Source organism: Geospiza fortis, unplaced genomic scaffold (genome assembly GCF_000277835.1).
Source record: "Geospiza fortis unplaced genomic scaffold, GeoFor_1.0 scaffold271, whole genome shotgun sequence".
NCBI classification, from domain to species: Eukaryota; Metazoa; Chordata; class Aves; order Passeriformes; family Thraupidae; genus Geospiza; species Geospiza fortis.
The window spans coordinates 362,549-378,581 of record NW_005054405.1 but is presented as its reverse complement, the minus strand read 5'-3'; the positions used below and the strand labels follow the sequence as shown (position 1 = coordinate 378,581).

The 16,033-nt window shown below is 46.4% G+C and overlaps 2 protein-coding genes across 3 annotated transcripts; one reads left to right on the top strand and one right to left on the bottom strand.

The window, feature by feature from the left end:
• Positions 1–3: 3 nt before the first annotated feature.
• Positions 4–7,346, top strand: OVOL2 (ovo like zinc finger 2; the record flags this gene model as incomplete). The annotated part of the gene is given in 3 exon segments (XM_005431670.3): positions 4–102; positions 2,240–2,429; positions 5,805–7,346. Coding segments are annotated over 3 exon segments (600 nt in total), but the record flags the coding sequence as incomplete, so codon positions are not given.
• A 1,096-nt stretch (positions 7,347–8,442) lies between these two features.
• MGME1 (mitochondrial genome maintenance exonuclease 1) lies at positions 8,443–15,967 on the bottom strand. 2 transcript variants are annotated; one of them, XM_031061264.1, is made up of 5 exons: positions 15,935–15,967; positions 12,661–13,265; positions 11,359–11,581; positions 10,826–10,958; positions 8,443–9,644 (listed from the first exon to the last, which is right to left on the bottom strand). In XM_031061264.1, exons 2-5 carry the CDS (start codon positions 13,181–13,183, stop codon positions 9,510–9,512), a joined length of 1,014 nt encoding a protein of 337 aa, XP_030917124.1. In that variant the 5' UTR covers positions 13,184–13,265; positions 15,935–15,967; the 3' UTR covers positions 8,443–9,509. The 2 variants fall into 2 exon arrangements, with proteins under 2 accessions (XP_030917124.1, XP_030917125.1); XM_031061265.1 differs by lacking the exon at positions 15,935–15,967 and adding an exon at positions 15,159–15,218.
• Positions 15,968–16,033: the final 66 nt, after the last annotated feature.

Sequence of the window (16,033 nt, the reverse complement as noted above, 5' to 3'; positions counted from 1 at the left end):
GACCCCCCGACGCCGCAGGCTGCCCCCGGCGAGCTGGGCACGGGCGGAGCCGTGCTGCTGGACCTGGCCGGCAAGCGGCCCGTTGTCAGGTGAAAAATCAAGGTAATACCCACACCTCAACCAGCTCTTCTCTGGCAATGAATGGGGTGACCCCTGTTCAAGGTCAAGGCCTGGCTGCTGCCCGGGGACACCAGGTGACAGCAGTCCCCGGGCTCTCTGTGCTGCTGGTGACAGCACCTGCCCCGCACACCGAGGTGGAGGCCAGCCGGCTGTAGGGTGGCAGTGGCAGGGAAAGGCTCGTAAGCGATGTGCCACAATCTTCCAGTGCCCTTTGCCTTCTCTTATCCTTGCCTGGGATGTGCTGCCCCTGACCTGCTTGGCTCGGGTCCCACGGGAGCTCTGAACGCAGCCGGGAAGGACCAGCCCTGGCAGCAAGGAGTCATGCCCCACGGTGCGTGGGTGGATCTTGTTCCATAGCGTGGGGCCTCCTTAAAAGCTGCCTGCTATGCTGTACTCAAGCCTTCACCAAGGAGGGCTGGGGTGACCCTTCACGCTGCCCCCTCCCACCATGACCTATCAAGGAAGCAGATAAAGGTTCTCCTCCATGGCTGTGAAGGACCATTGCCACCCTGAGGTGGACCTGCAGGCTTGGGTGAAATGGTGCAATCATCTGTCCACAGACTTTGCGGAGGGGCAGGAGCTCTGGCTGTCTGGCTGCTCCCTGGGCAGAGCCAGCAGAGCAGCGCAGTGATTTCCCTCCCTCCCAAGGCTGGGAGAAGGCAAACGGTGCCTCAGGTCCTCGTGGTACCCGAGAATTCAACACCGAGCGAGCTCCCGATCTCTCTGTGAGCATCCAGGGTCCCCTCAGCAGAGGTAGAGCCAGGCCACCCCCGCGCCAGGCAGGAGGAGATGTGTTTACCGCTGGTAGTTAGCACCTCGTTAAACCCTGGCTGCTGCTGTGCGGGATGGAGCTGTAAAGATTTACCATTGTCTGTGCCGGGCTGACAGCTTTTCAGTCACCGCGTTCTGAAGTCCCATGATTAGGTTTCACCCCGATTATATGCAGCTGCTTGAGGTGGAGTCATAGCCCTGTTGCCCAACAGCTTCTTCCCAGAGATGGCTCCCCCTCCAGTTTCACACCTCGTGGTTTCACAGCTGCCGTTTTTTTTAATCTTTCTTTACAATTTCGAGTAGCGTTGCTTCAGTAGTAAGCAGAGGAGGACCGGGGAAAATAACTGGCTCTTCAGGAAAAAGAAACCCCCGATGTATTCCTGTCTTTGTGAAAAACCCGCGCTGCTGCTGTTTGACTTTAACCCACTTTGTGTAATTTAACCTGGGCTGTTTGTGGCTGTCACAGCAAAACCTTTCAGCAGAGCTGGGTTTTCCAGCCAATGGATGTGTGTGCGTGGTCCTGTCTGCTCTGCTGGCTTTCCCTCATCCCTGGCGTCTAACAGGGGCCATGTCCGTGTGTTCCACCAGGAGTAATTAAACCAGCAGCGCAGTATTTACATTTTCCAGACATTCCAGATCTTCCCAGGAGCTGAATCATCAGTGTCTTCTTTAGTCAAGTTATGTCATGGTGTTGGCACAATGCTTTTGGTGCTAGGAGTGGGAATGAGATTACCCCCTAATGTCACTTTGCTGTTAATTAACGAGACTGGGACACCAACGGGGCAAGATTAGGGCCATTGTTTCAGTCTTTGCTGCGTCAGCACAACGTGCCTTGGGTTTATCTCTCCAAAACCACCTTTTTTATCTCTGCTGGCTGGTTTTTGAGGGACCTGGAGTAGTTGGAGGCGTGACTAGTGAAGGCAGCACATAAAACAGCTCTCTGGCACCAGAGAGCACTTCCCTTCTCCATCCAGGGTGTCAGCTGAGTGCAGGAGCAAGCAAGGTGCTCAAACCCTAAGCCTTTCTGTTCGCTGATGTAGCCAGATAAGGGTTGCTGCCCCTGGAAGGAAACCACTACACAGAATTTATTTTAACCCCTGAATCCAAGCTGGCCAGAGATGCCTCAGTCCCAAACTGTGCACATTAAATCCCCAACTCGATCGCAAGGAAAGTGTGAGGGTTTCACCCAGCGGGAAAATCTTGAATGCTTTCACTTTTCATTTTTAATATATCCCCCCCTTTTTATTTTTTTTTTTTATTTTTAATGCCACAATAAGCCCTGCTCGTTTTGCTTTATTCCTCCTGTTGGTTCATCCCAATGCTCACGCAGTGCTCTCCCACTCCCCAGTTCACCACGGGCACCTGCACCGACGCTGCCCTGCATAGCTGCGAGCTGTGTGGCAAAGGCTTCCGCCTGCAGAGGATGCTCAACCGGCACATCAAGTGCCACAGCCAGGTGAAGAGACACTTGTGCACCTTCTGTGGAAAAGGCTTCAACGACACCTTTGATCTGAAGAGGCATGTCCGGACCCATACTGGTGAGAATGCAATCCCTGGGGACTTGCAGGAGGCTCTGGGAGAAGGGGTGGGATGGGACAAGGACAAGGAGAGGGTGAGGGTAACCTGGTGAGATAACAACATTTGCCAAAAATAGTGGGGATGCAGTGGAGAAAAGGGGAAGACAGAGTGTGTGTGATGTGGACAGAGAAAAGTCCTGGGAATGATGAAATCTGAGGAGAACTATTGCAATCCCTGTGAAGCAGTGAGGGTGCAGGACCTGCCATCCACACCTGGTGTAGACACAGCCCCGTGCTGCCGTGCCTGGGGCAGCGAGGCTGGGATAAACCCTGGATAACCTGCCTGGGATACCCCCCCCCCGACCAATAACCAGCCTGGGATAACCCCCCAATAACCTGCCTGGGATAACCACCCCGGGACAGCAAATCACTGCAGTTATCCGTGCAGGAGCTCCATGAAAACGCTTTGCCCTCTAGAGGCAACGAGCAGCAGTTTCCTGGGGATTTTGCTGTTGGGAGCCTTCCCAGCTGATTGCTGTGCTGGCTGGTTTTTGAGGGACCTGGAGGAGTTGGAGGCGTGACTAGTGAAGGCAGCACATAAAACAACTCTCTGGCACCAGAGAGGACTTCCCTTCTCCATCCAGGCTATCAGCTGAGAACAAGAAAGGTGCTCAAAGCCTAAGCCCTTCTGTTCACAGATGTAGCCAGATAAAGTTTGCTATCCCTGGAATGAAACCACTACACAGAATTGGTTTTAACCCCTGAATCCAAGCTGGCCAGAGTCCCAAACTGTGCACATTAAATCCCCCACTTGATTGCAAGGAGATTGTGAAGGTTTCACCCAGCGGGAAAATCTTGAATGCTTTCATTCTTGAATGCTTTCCTCCCATCAGGATGGGATTCTGGCTTGATTTTGGAAATGTCTGGAGGAACCAGAGTGTGGTTCATGCTGTGCTTCCCCCAGGCTGGAGGATGTGCTGTCTGTGGCCACTCTGCTGTGGGGTCAGTTCCTGAGTCCACCCCAAATCACAGTGGTTATGTTTCTGTTGCCCCAAATCCAGCTCACTTTTCCCAGAAGTTGTTACCCCAGCCTGGAGCAGGGAGAAGGCTGCCAGTTTGACTGGATTTTTATTTTTCCTTGGAAGCAATGGCTTAAATAAACATCAACCCTATCCTCTCCAAGGCCAAAACTTCCTGGTGGCTCAGCAGGCTTTGACTTTGCACTGTTGGGCATCCAGGAGGTGCACCCACCACATCTCACAGGCACATCCCATCTTTCCAGATGTGTGGTCACCCAATGGGAGCTGGAGATTATTTGGGCTTGCTCTGCAGAGCCCCATTAACCAGGTGAACTGCTAGAAGTGACACAAGGATGTTGGTAGGCAGGAGCTGTCTCTTAGTAGTAGAGCCCCCCAAAACAATGGCACCTGTTTGGATGGGAAAGCATTGCCTGGAGCCAATGTTTTGGGCTGTTTGGGTTTGTTTGCAAAGCTTTCATGTGGGAAAGAGAGCTGCCACTGGGGTATGGCTGGAGTGTGGAGCCAGTGCTTCCAAAAGAAGTGATTTTTCAAGCTGTCCCCTCATTAGAGTCAAAAAATAAATCCAAGAGTGTCTCTGGTCAGAATAATTTAAAATGATTGCTACATGATTTTAAATGATTCCTAAGTGATGAAGAGGTTCCCACAGTCCTAATGGGCTGTGCCATTCTGGCACTGCCCTTTCTGTGTTGTGCTCCTGCCTGTGGGGTGCTGGAGCAGGCACCAAGGACGGTGGAGGTTTAAATTGCCTTCAAATGAGCACAAAACTGCTTTTTGTGTGTGCATTCTAGTGAAGGTTTGGGCTTTCTCTCCAATTGCAATTTAATGAAATGAAGCAATTTCACATCAGCAGGCATTAGGAAACTTCTGTCTTGATAGTTAAATCTGGTGCACTGGGATAACCTCTTTTAACTAAACAGAAATGGAGTTGAGATGCTGCTTATTGGAACTTCTAATTAGCTTGGATTTCTGGTAGATAGATCAGGTCCTGACTGGTAACTGTAATGCAATCACAAAGTTACAACTGTCTGAGCAATCTGGTTTACCCATTTCTGCCTGACTCACTATAGGATCTTCCAGACCCTGGCACTCCACCTTCCCTGGGGAAAAGAGGGGGTTAGGTGACTCCTTATATCAGTTTTAAGGGTGGTTTTTGCTTGGAAACTTCCTGATCTAGTCTAGTAAGCAGAATTCCTGCTGCTTTAGCTTATTTCAAGTGTTGCTAAATCCTCAGCTTTTTAAGAACTGGGGGAGTTGTTGTTAAATTCAGTGTTGATTGGTGGTAAAATTGATTTTCGTAGTGTTGGTTGTCCGGGCTTTTAAATCACAAGCCAGTTTCTTCTCCCTTCTCTGGAAACACACAGAATTATTTCTTTCATCTTCCTGCACTTCTCTAGAATTTGTAATCTCAGTCATCAAAACTGTATGGTATGAAAGCACTTGGGATCGCTGGACATTCACTGCTGTTCACTGAAGCCTCCTTAAAACAAAAGAGAAAACTTAAAAGTTTTCATTCATTATAAAAGCTGAAACTGATAGTTTTACCTAAACACAGGATTTCAAACAGTCAGGGGTCTAAAATAAGTTTTGCAGGAGTTGATGGCGGCTGCCTTAGGACCAAACCACTGATGGGCATCTGTTATCCTCAGCACCTGCTGAGGAGAACATTCCTAGGTTTTCTATGCCTAAATATATAAACCCATAGCCTGAAAGGAAGATGTTTTGTTTAGACAGGCAGCTCCTTGGGCTGCTGGATACCATCTCAGCAGCTGATGTGCCAGAGCCTTGCTCTTGGCTGTAGGAAACAAGACACAGGTGACACAACAGGTGACACAACCTACTGTACTTGCAGGGACCCTCGTTGGCAGGGAGGAATGATGCATCTGACTCCATGTTCTCAGAAGGCTAAAATATTATATTATGTTATGTTATGTTATGTTATGTTATGTTATGTTATGTTATGTTATGTTATGTTATGTTATGTTATAGTATATTATAGTATATTATAGTATATTATAGTATATTATAGTATATTACATTATATTAATATCATACTATATTATATCATACTATACTATACTATATTACATTACATTAGACAGAAAGGATGTTAAAGATAATAATGAAAACTCATTTCCAGAGTCCTGACATATCTTGGCCCTGATTGGCCAATGAGTGAAAACAACTCACACCAGAAATCCAGTGAAACAATCTACATGTGAGCACAACACAAGAAAAGCAAATGAAACAATAATTGTTCTCCTTATCCTCTGAGGCTTCGCAGCTTCCTAGGAGGAAAATTCTGAGCGAAGGGATTTTTCATGAATGCCACAGTAACCTCTGTCTTTCCCTGCTGCAGGCATTCGTCCCTACAAGTGCGAGGTTTGCAACAAGGCCTTCACGCAGCGCTGCTCGCTGGAGTCCCACCTGAGGAAGATCCACGGCGTGCAGCAGCACTACGCCTACAAGCAGAGGAGGGACAAGCTCTATGTGTGCGAGGACTGCGGCTACACGGGCCCCACGCAGGAGGAGCTGTACCTGCACGTCAGCGGCGTCCACCCCGGCAGCGCCTTCCTGAAGAAAACCTCCAAAAAACTCGCAGCTGTTCTGCAAACCAAACTCAGCCCCGTGCTGCAGAGGAACTCCAAAGAGGAGGGCAAGGACGAGTGACGCTCGCCGATGCTCGGCAGGAATGAAGTTTACATGCAGGACTACAGATCTTATTTTTTTAAGAACTATTTTGAAAGGAATGCCTGAAATTAAAGGGATGCTTTTGTTAACGGGACTCTTGATGTTGGTAAAACCTCAGTTTGACAGAAATATTCCCATTCAGACTTTTTTTCCTTTTTTTTTAATCTGGCCAATAAAAACGGAATGCTTGCAAAGGCTGTCGCCTCTCGGATGGAGCATTTACTGAACTGACATTTGGGCAACCTGTTTTCTGTCAGGTCCGAACACCCCTGACAAATGAGTTCACCTTTCCCCAGGTGTATTTGTATTTTGTAAAATGAATAACTGCTACCTCCCATGCAAATTACTTATGAGAGGTTTGGGTGAAAAGTGTTGGGTAAGAGTGCTGCTGGCACACAGTTCTATGCAATTGAATTAATTGAAGTGCCTTAAGAACAGGAGTGCATTGTATAATCCAGCGAGTTACAAAGTGCAAATACACTCAGCTCTGCCCCCTGTGCAGCCTGCTAACAATTTATGGAAATGACATCCAAGGTGAGTTGAAACTCTTCCCAAAGGATGCAGAATGTTTTCTTCCTAAAATTTCTCCACTATTATTCTAGGGCAGACTTTTGGTTGTGTCTTAAGTACTTGAAGCCATGAACTTACTTTTATCATGTTGATATACAAGTGAAATCTTAGCTCTGGTGTTCCTGGACTTGCTGTGCTCACTTGGAGGATTATGACCACATCTTTTTAACATACACCAACAGCAATGCAGAAACCCAAAGAAAGCACTGTAATGACTTGAAATTAAGTATTTTCTGTCACGATGAAATGCAATTTTGTGCATATTTTATGGTGTGTGTGTGTTTGGTTTTTTTTGTCTTTTATATTCAAGTGCCCGTTCATTAACACAACAATGCAGTGGGAAGGGGGACTGAGCCTGTGTCTGCTTCAGGAGATCTGTGCAAAGCTGCAGGCACCAATCTGGCTGCTCCTCTGTGACCACTCTAAGTGTAGAAGGCTCCTCCCACCTAAAATACCAAGTCAGACTTAGCCAGGCCTTTCACAGTCTTTGCTGCTAAAACGAGATATTTTGAGCAACTTTGCAAGAATTGTGAAAAAAATCTTTTTAACTTGCTTCAGTTTTATACAGGCACCTGCTTGGTTTTTCGTGGGGAAAAGATTTTAGGGGTCTTAAAGCATTCCTAAGGATGTTAATGCTTTATTCAGCACAACTGTTGGTGCTTGAGACCTTGAAAATGAGGATAATAAAGTGATGCTACTGAGTTAAGAATAAACTTATCCTATGTAGCAGGAAAGTTTGTAGACTACTTTAATAAATGGGAAGTTGCTGGGAAAAATAAACCATCTGAGGTAAATGAGAAGATCCTGACTTTGCAGAAAGCTAAAGCTTGTACACTGACCCCCAGGTCTTGTAACTGAGCAGTGTAAAGGGAAGGTTGCTCACTTTGCAGTGGGATTAATGTTCACCTGACTGCATGGCATATGTGTGCCCAGCTCTGCTGAAACCTCAGCCCTTCCCTGGCACAGCAGAGCTGGGGCTGAACCCTTCCTCTCCAACCAGAGCCATGTTTTGTGTGTGTACCAGCATGGGTTGGTTTTGTATCTCTCCTGCACCACGTGTTGCTTTGGCTCTCTCTCCAGTGTCACTGCCACAGCACATCCCTGCTGACAGAAGCACAGGCACAGTGAGCTGGGCACAGAAAGGATTCACAACAAAAGAGAAAGGGAGCAGGCAGCAGGCCACAGGGAAAAAGCCATCCTGGATAGAGAGCAAAGCTCTGGATGTCAGAGCTGGAGTAACTGCCCTGGCTGCCCAGCAAGTTTTTCTGCAGAGGACAGACAGTGCCTGTAGCAGCGCCCTGGGTGCATCACTTTAACAGTCGTCGGGCAACTTCATTGAAACTGGTCACAAAGTGTCTTTGGGCTTGTGTGACACTGGTGACAGGCACCTGCCAGTCCTGTTCCAGGACAAACCAGCCTGTGCTGCTCCAGCAATGCTCCACAGCTCAGCCAGGGGTTCCCAAGGCAGCAGCCAGGCTTTCAGAAGTGCCAGACACAGTGACTCCCACCACTGCTGTTTTTGAAGGCTGTCTGCCTCCTCCTGGCCCTCTGAGGTACAGACTCAGCTGGGACTTAGGGTCACAAACTGGCTTTGCTGGCAGCCTTCCTCAGGCACGGGGTTCTGGCTGATTTTCTTAAAGCTCAGGGGTTGGTCATGATTTTATTTGTAAGCTGCAGTGTTATTGTGAAAACTCACACATACAAGTCATACAAGACAAAGAGAATGAGGAAAAAAATTTTCCAGAACAATACTGCCTGACATGTATTCTCTGTTTTACAGACTTGATTTTATGTGCTTCAGAAGTAAAAGTTCTGTTTCAAAATATTTATTCACAAGCTTATTTGGAAAAAAAAAAACAAATCAAAAAACAAAGAGAAACCCATAAAAAACAGCCCCCAAAACCCAACGAGCAGCTCTTCACCCCTCAGAAGGCTCTGCTTCAATACAGAAACTCACTCATGTGGCACTGGGAATGGTTACACAGGGCGGGCCCCTCACTGGCTCAGGCCCACAGCAGAGCCAGGAGAGCTCAAGGCAGTGGCAGCACAGAGCTCCCAAGCCAAGGCACACAGCCCATCTCACAGTGCTTTTCTGTGGGCTGGGTGTAAAACACCTGCAGGAGGAGCCACTAGCAGCAGCCAACATTCCCACCTCTCAGAACACCCGCTGGAAACTTCTGGGAGTGTTGGCTCCAATTCTGCTCCTCTCTTGCTGAGCCACTTCTGCTAAGTGGCCACTTTGCTGTACTGTTCTAAATGAGAACTAATGAGGACTTTCACTGTAACTCTCAGCACAGGTTTTCCAGCTGTAGCTGTAAGAAAAACCACAAATAAGAACAAGCCTGATAATGCCATGAGCAAGAACTGACTGAAACTCAGTCTACTATATCCACTTCTTTATCATTTGCATTTCTCTCAGCTCATACATCACAGATGTTGTTTTGCTTTAGTTCACCAACTTTTAAAGACTCAGTTTTGCAACTTTCATTTGTGATTTTTGAGGGAAAAAAAAAGATTATTTGATCAAGCAGTTTTACTTGATAGTAGAAACTTTTCTATCAACCCCAGGCTGTATAAACTGTGTGGGATAAAAAAGAGAGGCCAAATAAGTTGGCTTTTTTCTGCCTGGACCACTGAGGTCACCTACGATATAAGGAAATAAATATTCCCCATTTGAAAGTTACTTTTTGGGAGGGGAGAGAGGGGAGCCTGGCTAGTAAGAAATTAGCTGAAGTTACTCAAAAAAGAACATGAAGAAAAGTTCTTCTTTTCTCTCTGGCCACTTGCTTGTGCTCAGTCTGGGTCAGTTTTTGTCCATGTACTCCTCCAGGCGCAAGAGCCACTTGTTCCAGTACTGAGAGCACAGGTCAGGATCCATGAAATGCGGATGTGCCGGGGATCCATCCTTGTAGGCAACCACCACGAGCCCACAGTGAACCTGCAGCACAAACAGGGGCTGTCACAAACCCCACAGCAAGCCTAAGAGCTAAACCTCACTGCAAAACAGCTTCCCAACATGCACATCTCACATAAGGAATGGGGAATAAAAACAGGCAAGAGCTCACCTTTACAGAGAGACTTAACATTCAAATGCTCCAAAAACCCTGAGCCCAAAGCTCTGGGTAACTCCTGTGAAAACCAGGGGACATGAACTCTGAGGATATTTATCACTCTGAGTGATATTTAAACCCTGCAGATGCCAGAAAAATTGCCAGAGACTGAGGAGTTTTTGCCTGGGGCCATACAACCAGGCTGATGCCACCCTCCAGCTTCAGTCTGGATAGAAATGGTTACTTAGGTATGTTCTGACATCTTTCATACCTGACAAATCCCAAACAGCCACTGGCAGTGGGGGGCAGGAAGCTACTAGCAGAATTCCAGCCCATATTTCACTCTGTCAAGATCACCTCTGTGGAGTGCTTGTGCTCACTGACCTCCACAGTATCTTAGAAAGTCCTTAGCACAACATACAAATTACCCTGCTTTCTTCTGCTTCTTATTTTCCCTCTTTAATATCTGTACTGAGGTAAAAATCCTTCAGGCCAAGCAGGCAGGCTAGAATTGCTTTTGGGGTCTTTAAAAACATTATTCCACAATCTTCTGATGAAGAAGCTGTTTTTCCACTGCTTTTCCCTGAGGAAACACAGTACAGCTTCCAGACACCAAATGCATCACTTAATTCCCTCATTTGCTAGCGGGACACAGCAAGACAGGATGCAGGCAAGACCCTCCCACACCATTTTATTGTTTGCAGGTTCTTTTGCTTTATTTCCTCTCCTGCCCCCTTCCTACTCTTGACACAAGCAAAAACCACACAGGACAGAGCACAGGGGATTGCCCACATGCCAAGTACCTGGGAGTTTATCTGAGCATCCCTTGGTCCCACTGAGCACTTCCTTAAAACCACTGAAAATTCATTACTGGCAGCCAAGGGCAGCAGGATTAGCAGGAGCAGTGGAATTATTTCACAGTATGACACCTTAACCTGATCTCAGACTGGGCTCCTTTGTTACAAATCCTACCAACACTCCCATGGTGGGCAGCAGGTTCTAAAGGCAGGAAGAAATGAGGATCACACAGGCATTGCTGCTTGTCTTGGCATGCAGCAGGCCTACTGACCTGGAAGTCATAATTGGCATCATGATTTAAGGCTCCAATATATGCTGCAACCTGTAATGGGTTGTCATAAGTATTCTGCAGAAATGGCTTTGGCTTCTCTGAAGTTTTCCAGTCGATCACGCACAGCTGGCCCCTGCACAGGAGAACAAGACAGGACAATGGTTTAAACTTAAGCTTAGTCTCAAGTAAGAAATAAGGAAGACAACACATAAAGACTTTCCATTCTCAGCCTGTTTCCCCATGATGTCACATCACTCATTATTATGACTAAACAAGTCTCTTTCACACTGGCAGTTTAGATCCTAAAAACCAAACTAAAACTAACTTACTAAAACCTGCTGCAGTTCCTGGAAAACACTGACAATTGCTTAAACCTGTCCCTTCTCCAGTAGGGAGCTCCCCACCAGCCAGAACAGCACTGAGGATCATCCAGGGGAGTTCCTCCAGCCTGCCAGTCCTAGAGATCTGTCCACTCAATCACACCCTGGCCCCCAGAGCATCACAGGACAGGGGTTTTCAGGAAGGGCACTCACTGATACTTGGCCACGCAGTCGACCAGGCCCAGGTACTGCAGGGTCTCGTGGTGAACTCCGCTCTCCAGAGCCTTCACCTCGCTGATGTCTTCCAAGACACGTTCCACACTGGATAAGTAGCCAGCCACCACATCATCTTCACCCTGGTCCCTGGCTGCTGTCTCTTCAGACAGGAATATTGATTCCAAAGCTGAATGGAAGAGCTCTCCTTGGAGAAAAAGATCTAAGAAAAATGGGAAAACCCCCTTATTGTATTTGCAGGGAATGCAGCGACAAAGGCAGGAATGATGCATCTGACTCCATGTTCTCAGAAAGCTAATTTATTAATTTATAATACTATATTATATTAAAAAATACTATACTAAACTATACTAAAGAATACAGAAAAGATACTTACTGAATGCTCAAAAGATAATAATGAAAACTCATGACTCTTTCCAGAGTCCCAACACAGCTTGGCCCCAATTGGCCAGAGTCAAAACAACTCACACCAGAATCCAGTGAAACAATCACCTGGGGGTAAACAACCTCCAAACACATTCCAAAGCAGCAAAACACAGGAGAAGCAAATGAGAGAAGAATTGTTTCCCTTTTCTCTGAGGCTTCTCAGCTTCCCAGGAGGAAAAAATCCTGGGCGAAGGGGTTTTTTCAGAGAACGTGAATGCCACACCTCCTCACATTTTAGACACTACTTTAGATTTGTATCCTACATATTCCACAATGTAGCTTTTAAACCAGTCCCCATTTTTGTACTGAAAGTCTGAGGGTGTGGGGAGAAGGGAAAGAAACAGAAATAAATTGTCAATAGTGAAATTGGTATCCCTTATATTAATGCTTCCTTTGCTTTTTCAGTCTCACTGGATAAACCAAACAGTTACTGAAAAATCTCACCACAAACAGCAGGACGCATTGGTTCTTAAAGGCTCACAACTATATAAGTTCAAAATGCCTATTTCCATCTTGTTACAAAGTAGCTTCATAACTGCAAAGAGGCTCAGTAACATCATCTGTCAAATACCTATTTCTAATTAGACACTGGCAAATTGAGAACTGACGGAAAGTCAGACAGCATTGAGCAAAGTATGCCTACAGTCTGACTCTCATTTTCTACAAATTTCCAAATCCATTTTAGTGGTCCCAGAACAAAGACCAGAGCTTAGGCTCGTTGGTAACAGGTACACTCACATCATGCTCTCATGAAATGGAAACAGCTTCATGGATTTCCAAACCACTTAGCCATTGTACCTGCCAGCAATCCAAACTACTGCTTCTACTCTGCAATCCCACTGTGGCTAGACTTACTTTTGGTATACTCTTCAAATCCCTCTTTTCCAAGCTCCTCTATCATTTTCTGCTTCCATCTTTCCAGATAGAAGACTTGCTGAGGAGAGAGGGTTTGCTGAAGGATGCGGGTAACGCTGGGCATCTTTGTTCTTTGCAACCTGATTTTCATGGGCACCTTTGAGTCACTGCTGACAGGAAGAATTCTCTTGCTGGGGTTTATCAAAGGAACCCAATTCTTGGGAGTTCTTGTCCCAGCTTTAATTGGAGGTGTGTGTTTAGCTGGTGGCCCATACAACAAATTGTCTTCCTCAAGTATTGTCTCTGGGGTTTGGGCGCTGGTTTTGTAAGATATAACAGAGTGGACCAAGTTCTTGTATTTTTCTTGGTCAACTTGGTCATAACTGTTTCCTCTTTTCTTTTTGCTGTAAACACATGCAGAGGTAGACAGACACATGTATGGGAATTGCTTTTGGCAAAATGGTATTTGGAAAAGCACTTCCAGGCTCCCTGGTTTCCTGGACAGGATCTGTAGGAACTGCATCCTGACAAGAAGTGTTTGTGAGAAGTTAGAATTGTCTTCCTTCTGTCAGCAACAGTCTGTGGGTTACCATACTTTTTTCCTCCTGTGGAAAAAGAAATTTGTGATTTAGAGAGTCATAAAACTCTGCCAACCATCCTATTCTTGCCCTTTGCCAAACAAAGAACTGCTATGACCAAAGTGTCCTCATTTACCTTGTATCACCTTTATTCTTCAGATCAATAAGATAAAAAACCAATGAGCAAGGAAAAGAGGAAATGCTCCTGAAAAGAACAGCCTGCCAAATCTGAAATCTGAATCACTTGAAGATTTGTTGCAAGTAGCTAAAGCTGCATCACAGGACATCCCTACAGCAACAGCATCAGAACTGCCGTGGAGGTAGGGACAAAAACCAGATCTGCCAAGAACAACCTCAAAAGAGGGAGGGGAAATTAAAGTTACACAGAGGACACTGGAGCCAATTCACTGCTGTGAGGTATTAAAACTCTTAAGTTTATAGAGAATGACCAACTTAAGGGGATTGTGGGGAACCTTACAGGGTATAAACCCACGATTTTCTTTTGTATCACTCGGAGAAAACAGACAGCAGCAGTACATACAATTGTGAGACTTGAAGCTAGAAAAGGCAAAGAGAAACCACATGCACTGCAAAGATTTTCAGATTCAAAGAAATTTTTTTAAAGTTCAGAATAAAATATGAACTTATTTTTTCCAAACCAAGTTTCAAGCATAGCTGTGCTCAAAGCCACTTAGGAAATGTAAAAGCAAGACCAGCATGCAAGCAATACCATGCTCAGCACACCTTCCAGGGCTGCACTGGAAGCCCTAGGAAGTTTTTCTGCACACATTTTTGGATAAAATGTAACACTTCCATAGTAGCATTTCCTTCATCAGTGCAGAAAAATGGATCCCTTCCCTCTTGGAGGTTACCTGTAACTAGAGATGCCAGAGCTGGGATTGAAAATGAAATAGGAAAAATATATTCTTATTATATTCTTATTCCTGTGTGACAGTATCCAAGCTTGTGGATTCCCAGGCTGCTGTTTGATGATTATTATGAACAGGCTCATTAATGGTCACTGTGGACATGCACTAATCAGAACAGAGCAAATGCTGGGCCAGTGGCTGTGGCTTTGTCACATAAAGCCACAGCACAAAAGAAAAAGTTTATTCTGGCTTTGTGCCACTGGAGGAAGCAAGAGGATGCCTGATTCAGCATAAATTCACTTGTAGTAAGCTGCTCCCTCAACACTTTCCAAGGAATAAATTTATACCAGATCAGTGCTTTGAATCATGGGGCTGTTGAGATATGGAATATTACGAGCTCCAGAGTTAAATTTAGTGCAACACAGTGCTTCAGTGACTAGCAGGAATTTTGATTTAACAGCCTGTGCTGTGCTGGGGAAAATACCTGTGGAATTTCCAGTACTTGTGGAAATGTTTGTATGAACAGAACCAGCAGGAAAGGAAGAGTTTGCCAGCTGCTGTCCTGTTTTACAAAAGGAAAGAGGTTCTAGGATTGCTAAGGAATAAGGAGCCCTTGTGCCCTGCTGAATGAAGAATCATGTGTTTTTCAACAAATCACTAAAGTGGCATTTCTGTGCAGATAACTTACAAGAAGGAAATGGAGTGGTTGGGATCTACTCTTGTACACAAAGAACAGAATTTAATTGAGATTTCCCTCTGGGGAAGTGTCTCCCTTCTCTCTGGAAGCATTTGTGGTTGAAGACTGGCAGAATTGCTTCAAGCACTGCATGATGAGCCACAATGGAGAACAGAAAAAAATTCAAAATAACTTGGAGCTTAAAAAAAAAACCCCAAGAGGACTTTACTGTCCCAAGCAAGTTGACTTTGCAGTTCCAACAATAACTGAGCTAACACAACTGAGGAAATTTTTTTCCAGTATAGGAATGAATGGCTTAACTGAAGGAAATAGAAAGGATTACTTAAGGAAAAGTTCCCATCTATAAAAACCTACCTCCAGCTGTGTTTTTGGGTAATAAGCAGTATGGCTTTTTCGCCACAGAAACCTATCCAGCTAAAAAAAAAAAAAAAGGCAATGACTTATTTCAGAGATAACAAAAAAGAGCACTCCTAAACACACCTACAGACCTGTTGCCTCTTGTCCCTAATTTGAGCAGAACAAATCCAATGAGGAAGGTATAACTGTGAGTTCCCTGCAGTTTTCAAAATACATTATTGAACCTATCCAGGTTAAATATACACCTCCCTCTTTTGGGATGTTCAGAGCACAAAGAGAGACAACTCACAACCCCGTTTAAAGCACAAGCCCACAGCTGTGAGCTTTACTTTAGCGTAGCTCTAACAGGCATCAGTTCCCAGTTCAAGCTCCATTCCCAGATCAGCACTGGCAAGGGAATTAGTGGGGAATAAAGCTGTAACACGAAATCAGCGCTTTTTGCGATCTGTGAAAGCGCTGGGCCAACGCCAGTGATCACCAAGTGCCCTCAGGCAAATAAACTTTCTGCATGCGCCTGAAAATCGCAGGGCCGGACAGCCCGGGGGGAAAACCTTGTGCCGAGGGGGAAAACCCACTCTGGCCACGGAGCCCCGCCGGACGCGGGCATGCCAGCCACGGCAGCCCGGCCATGCGGCCCGCTCGCTGACGGACCCGGGGGCGGTGTGGGCCAGGGGAACACCAGCACCTTTCCTCTCTCCCGTCTCTTTCCCGCCCCTTGTCCTTCCCTCGCCCTCAGGCCCGCCCGGCCCTCACGACCCGCGGCTCCGCGTTACCTCAGCCGCGCTTCCCGCCACCGCCGTGGGAGCCACCGCGCAGGCGCGCCCCGCCCACAGCCTCTGCCCCGCCCAGTGCGCATGCGCCGCCCGCTGCCT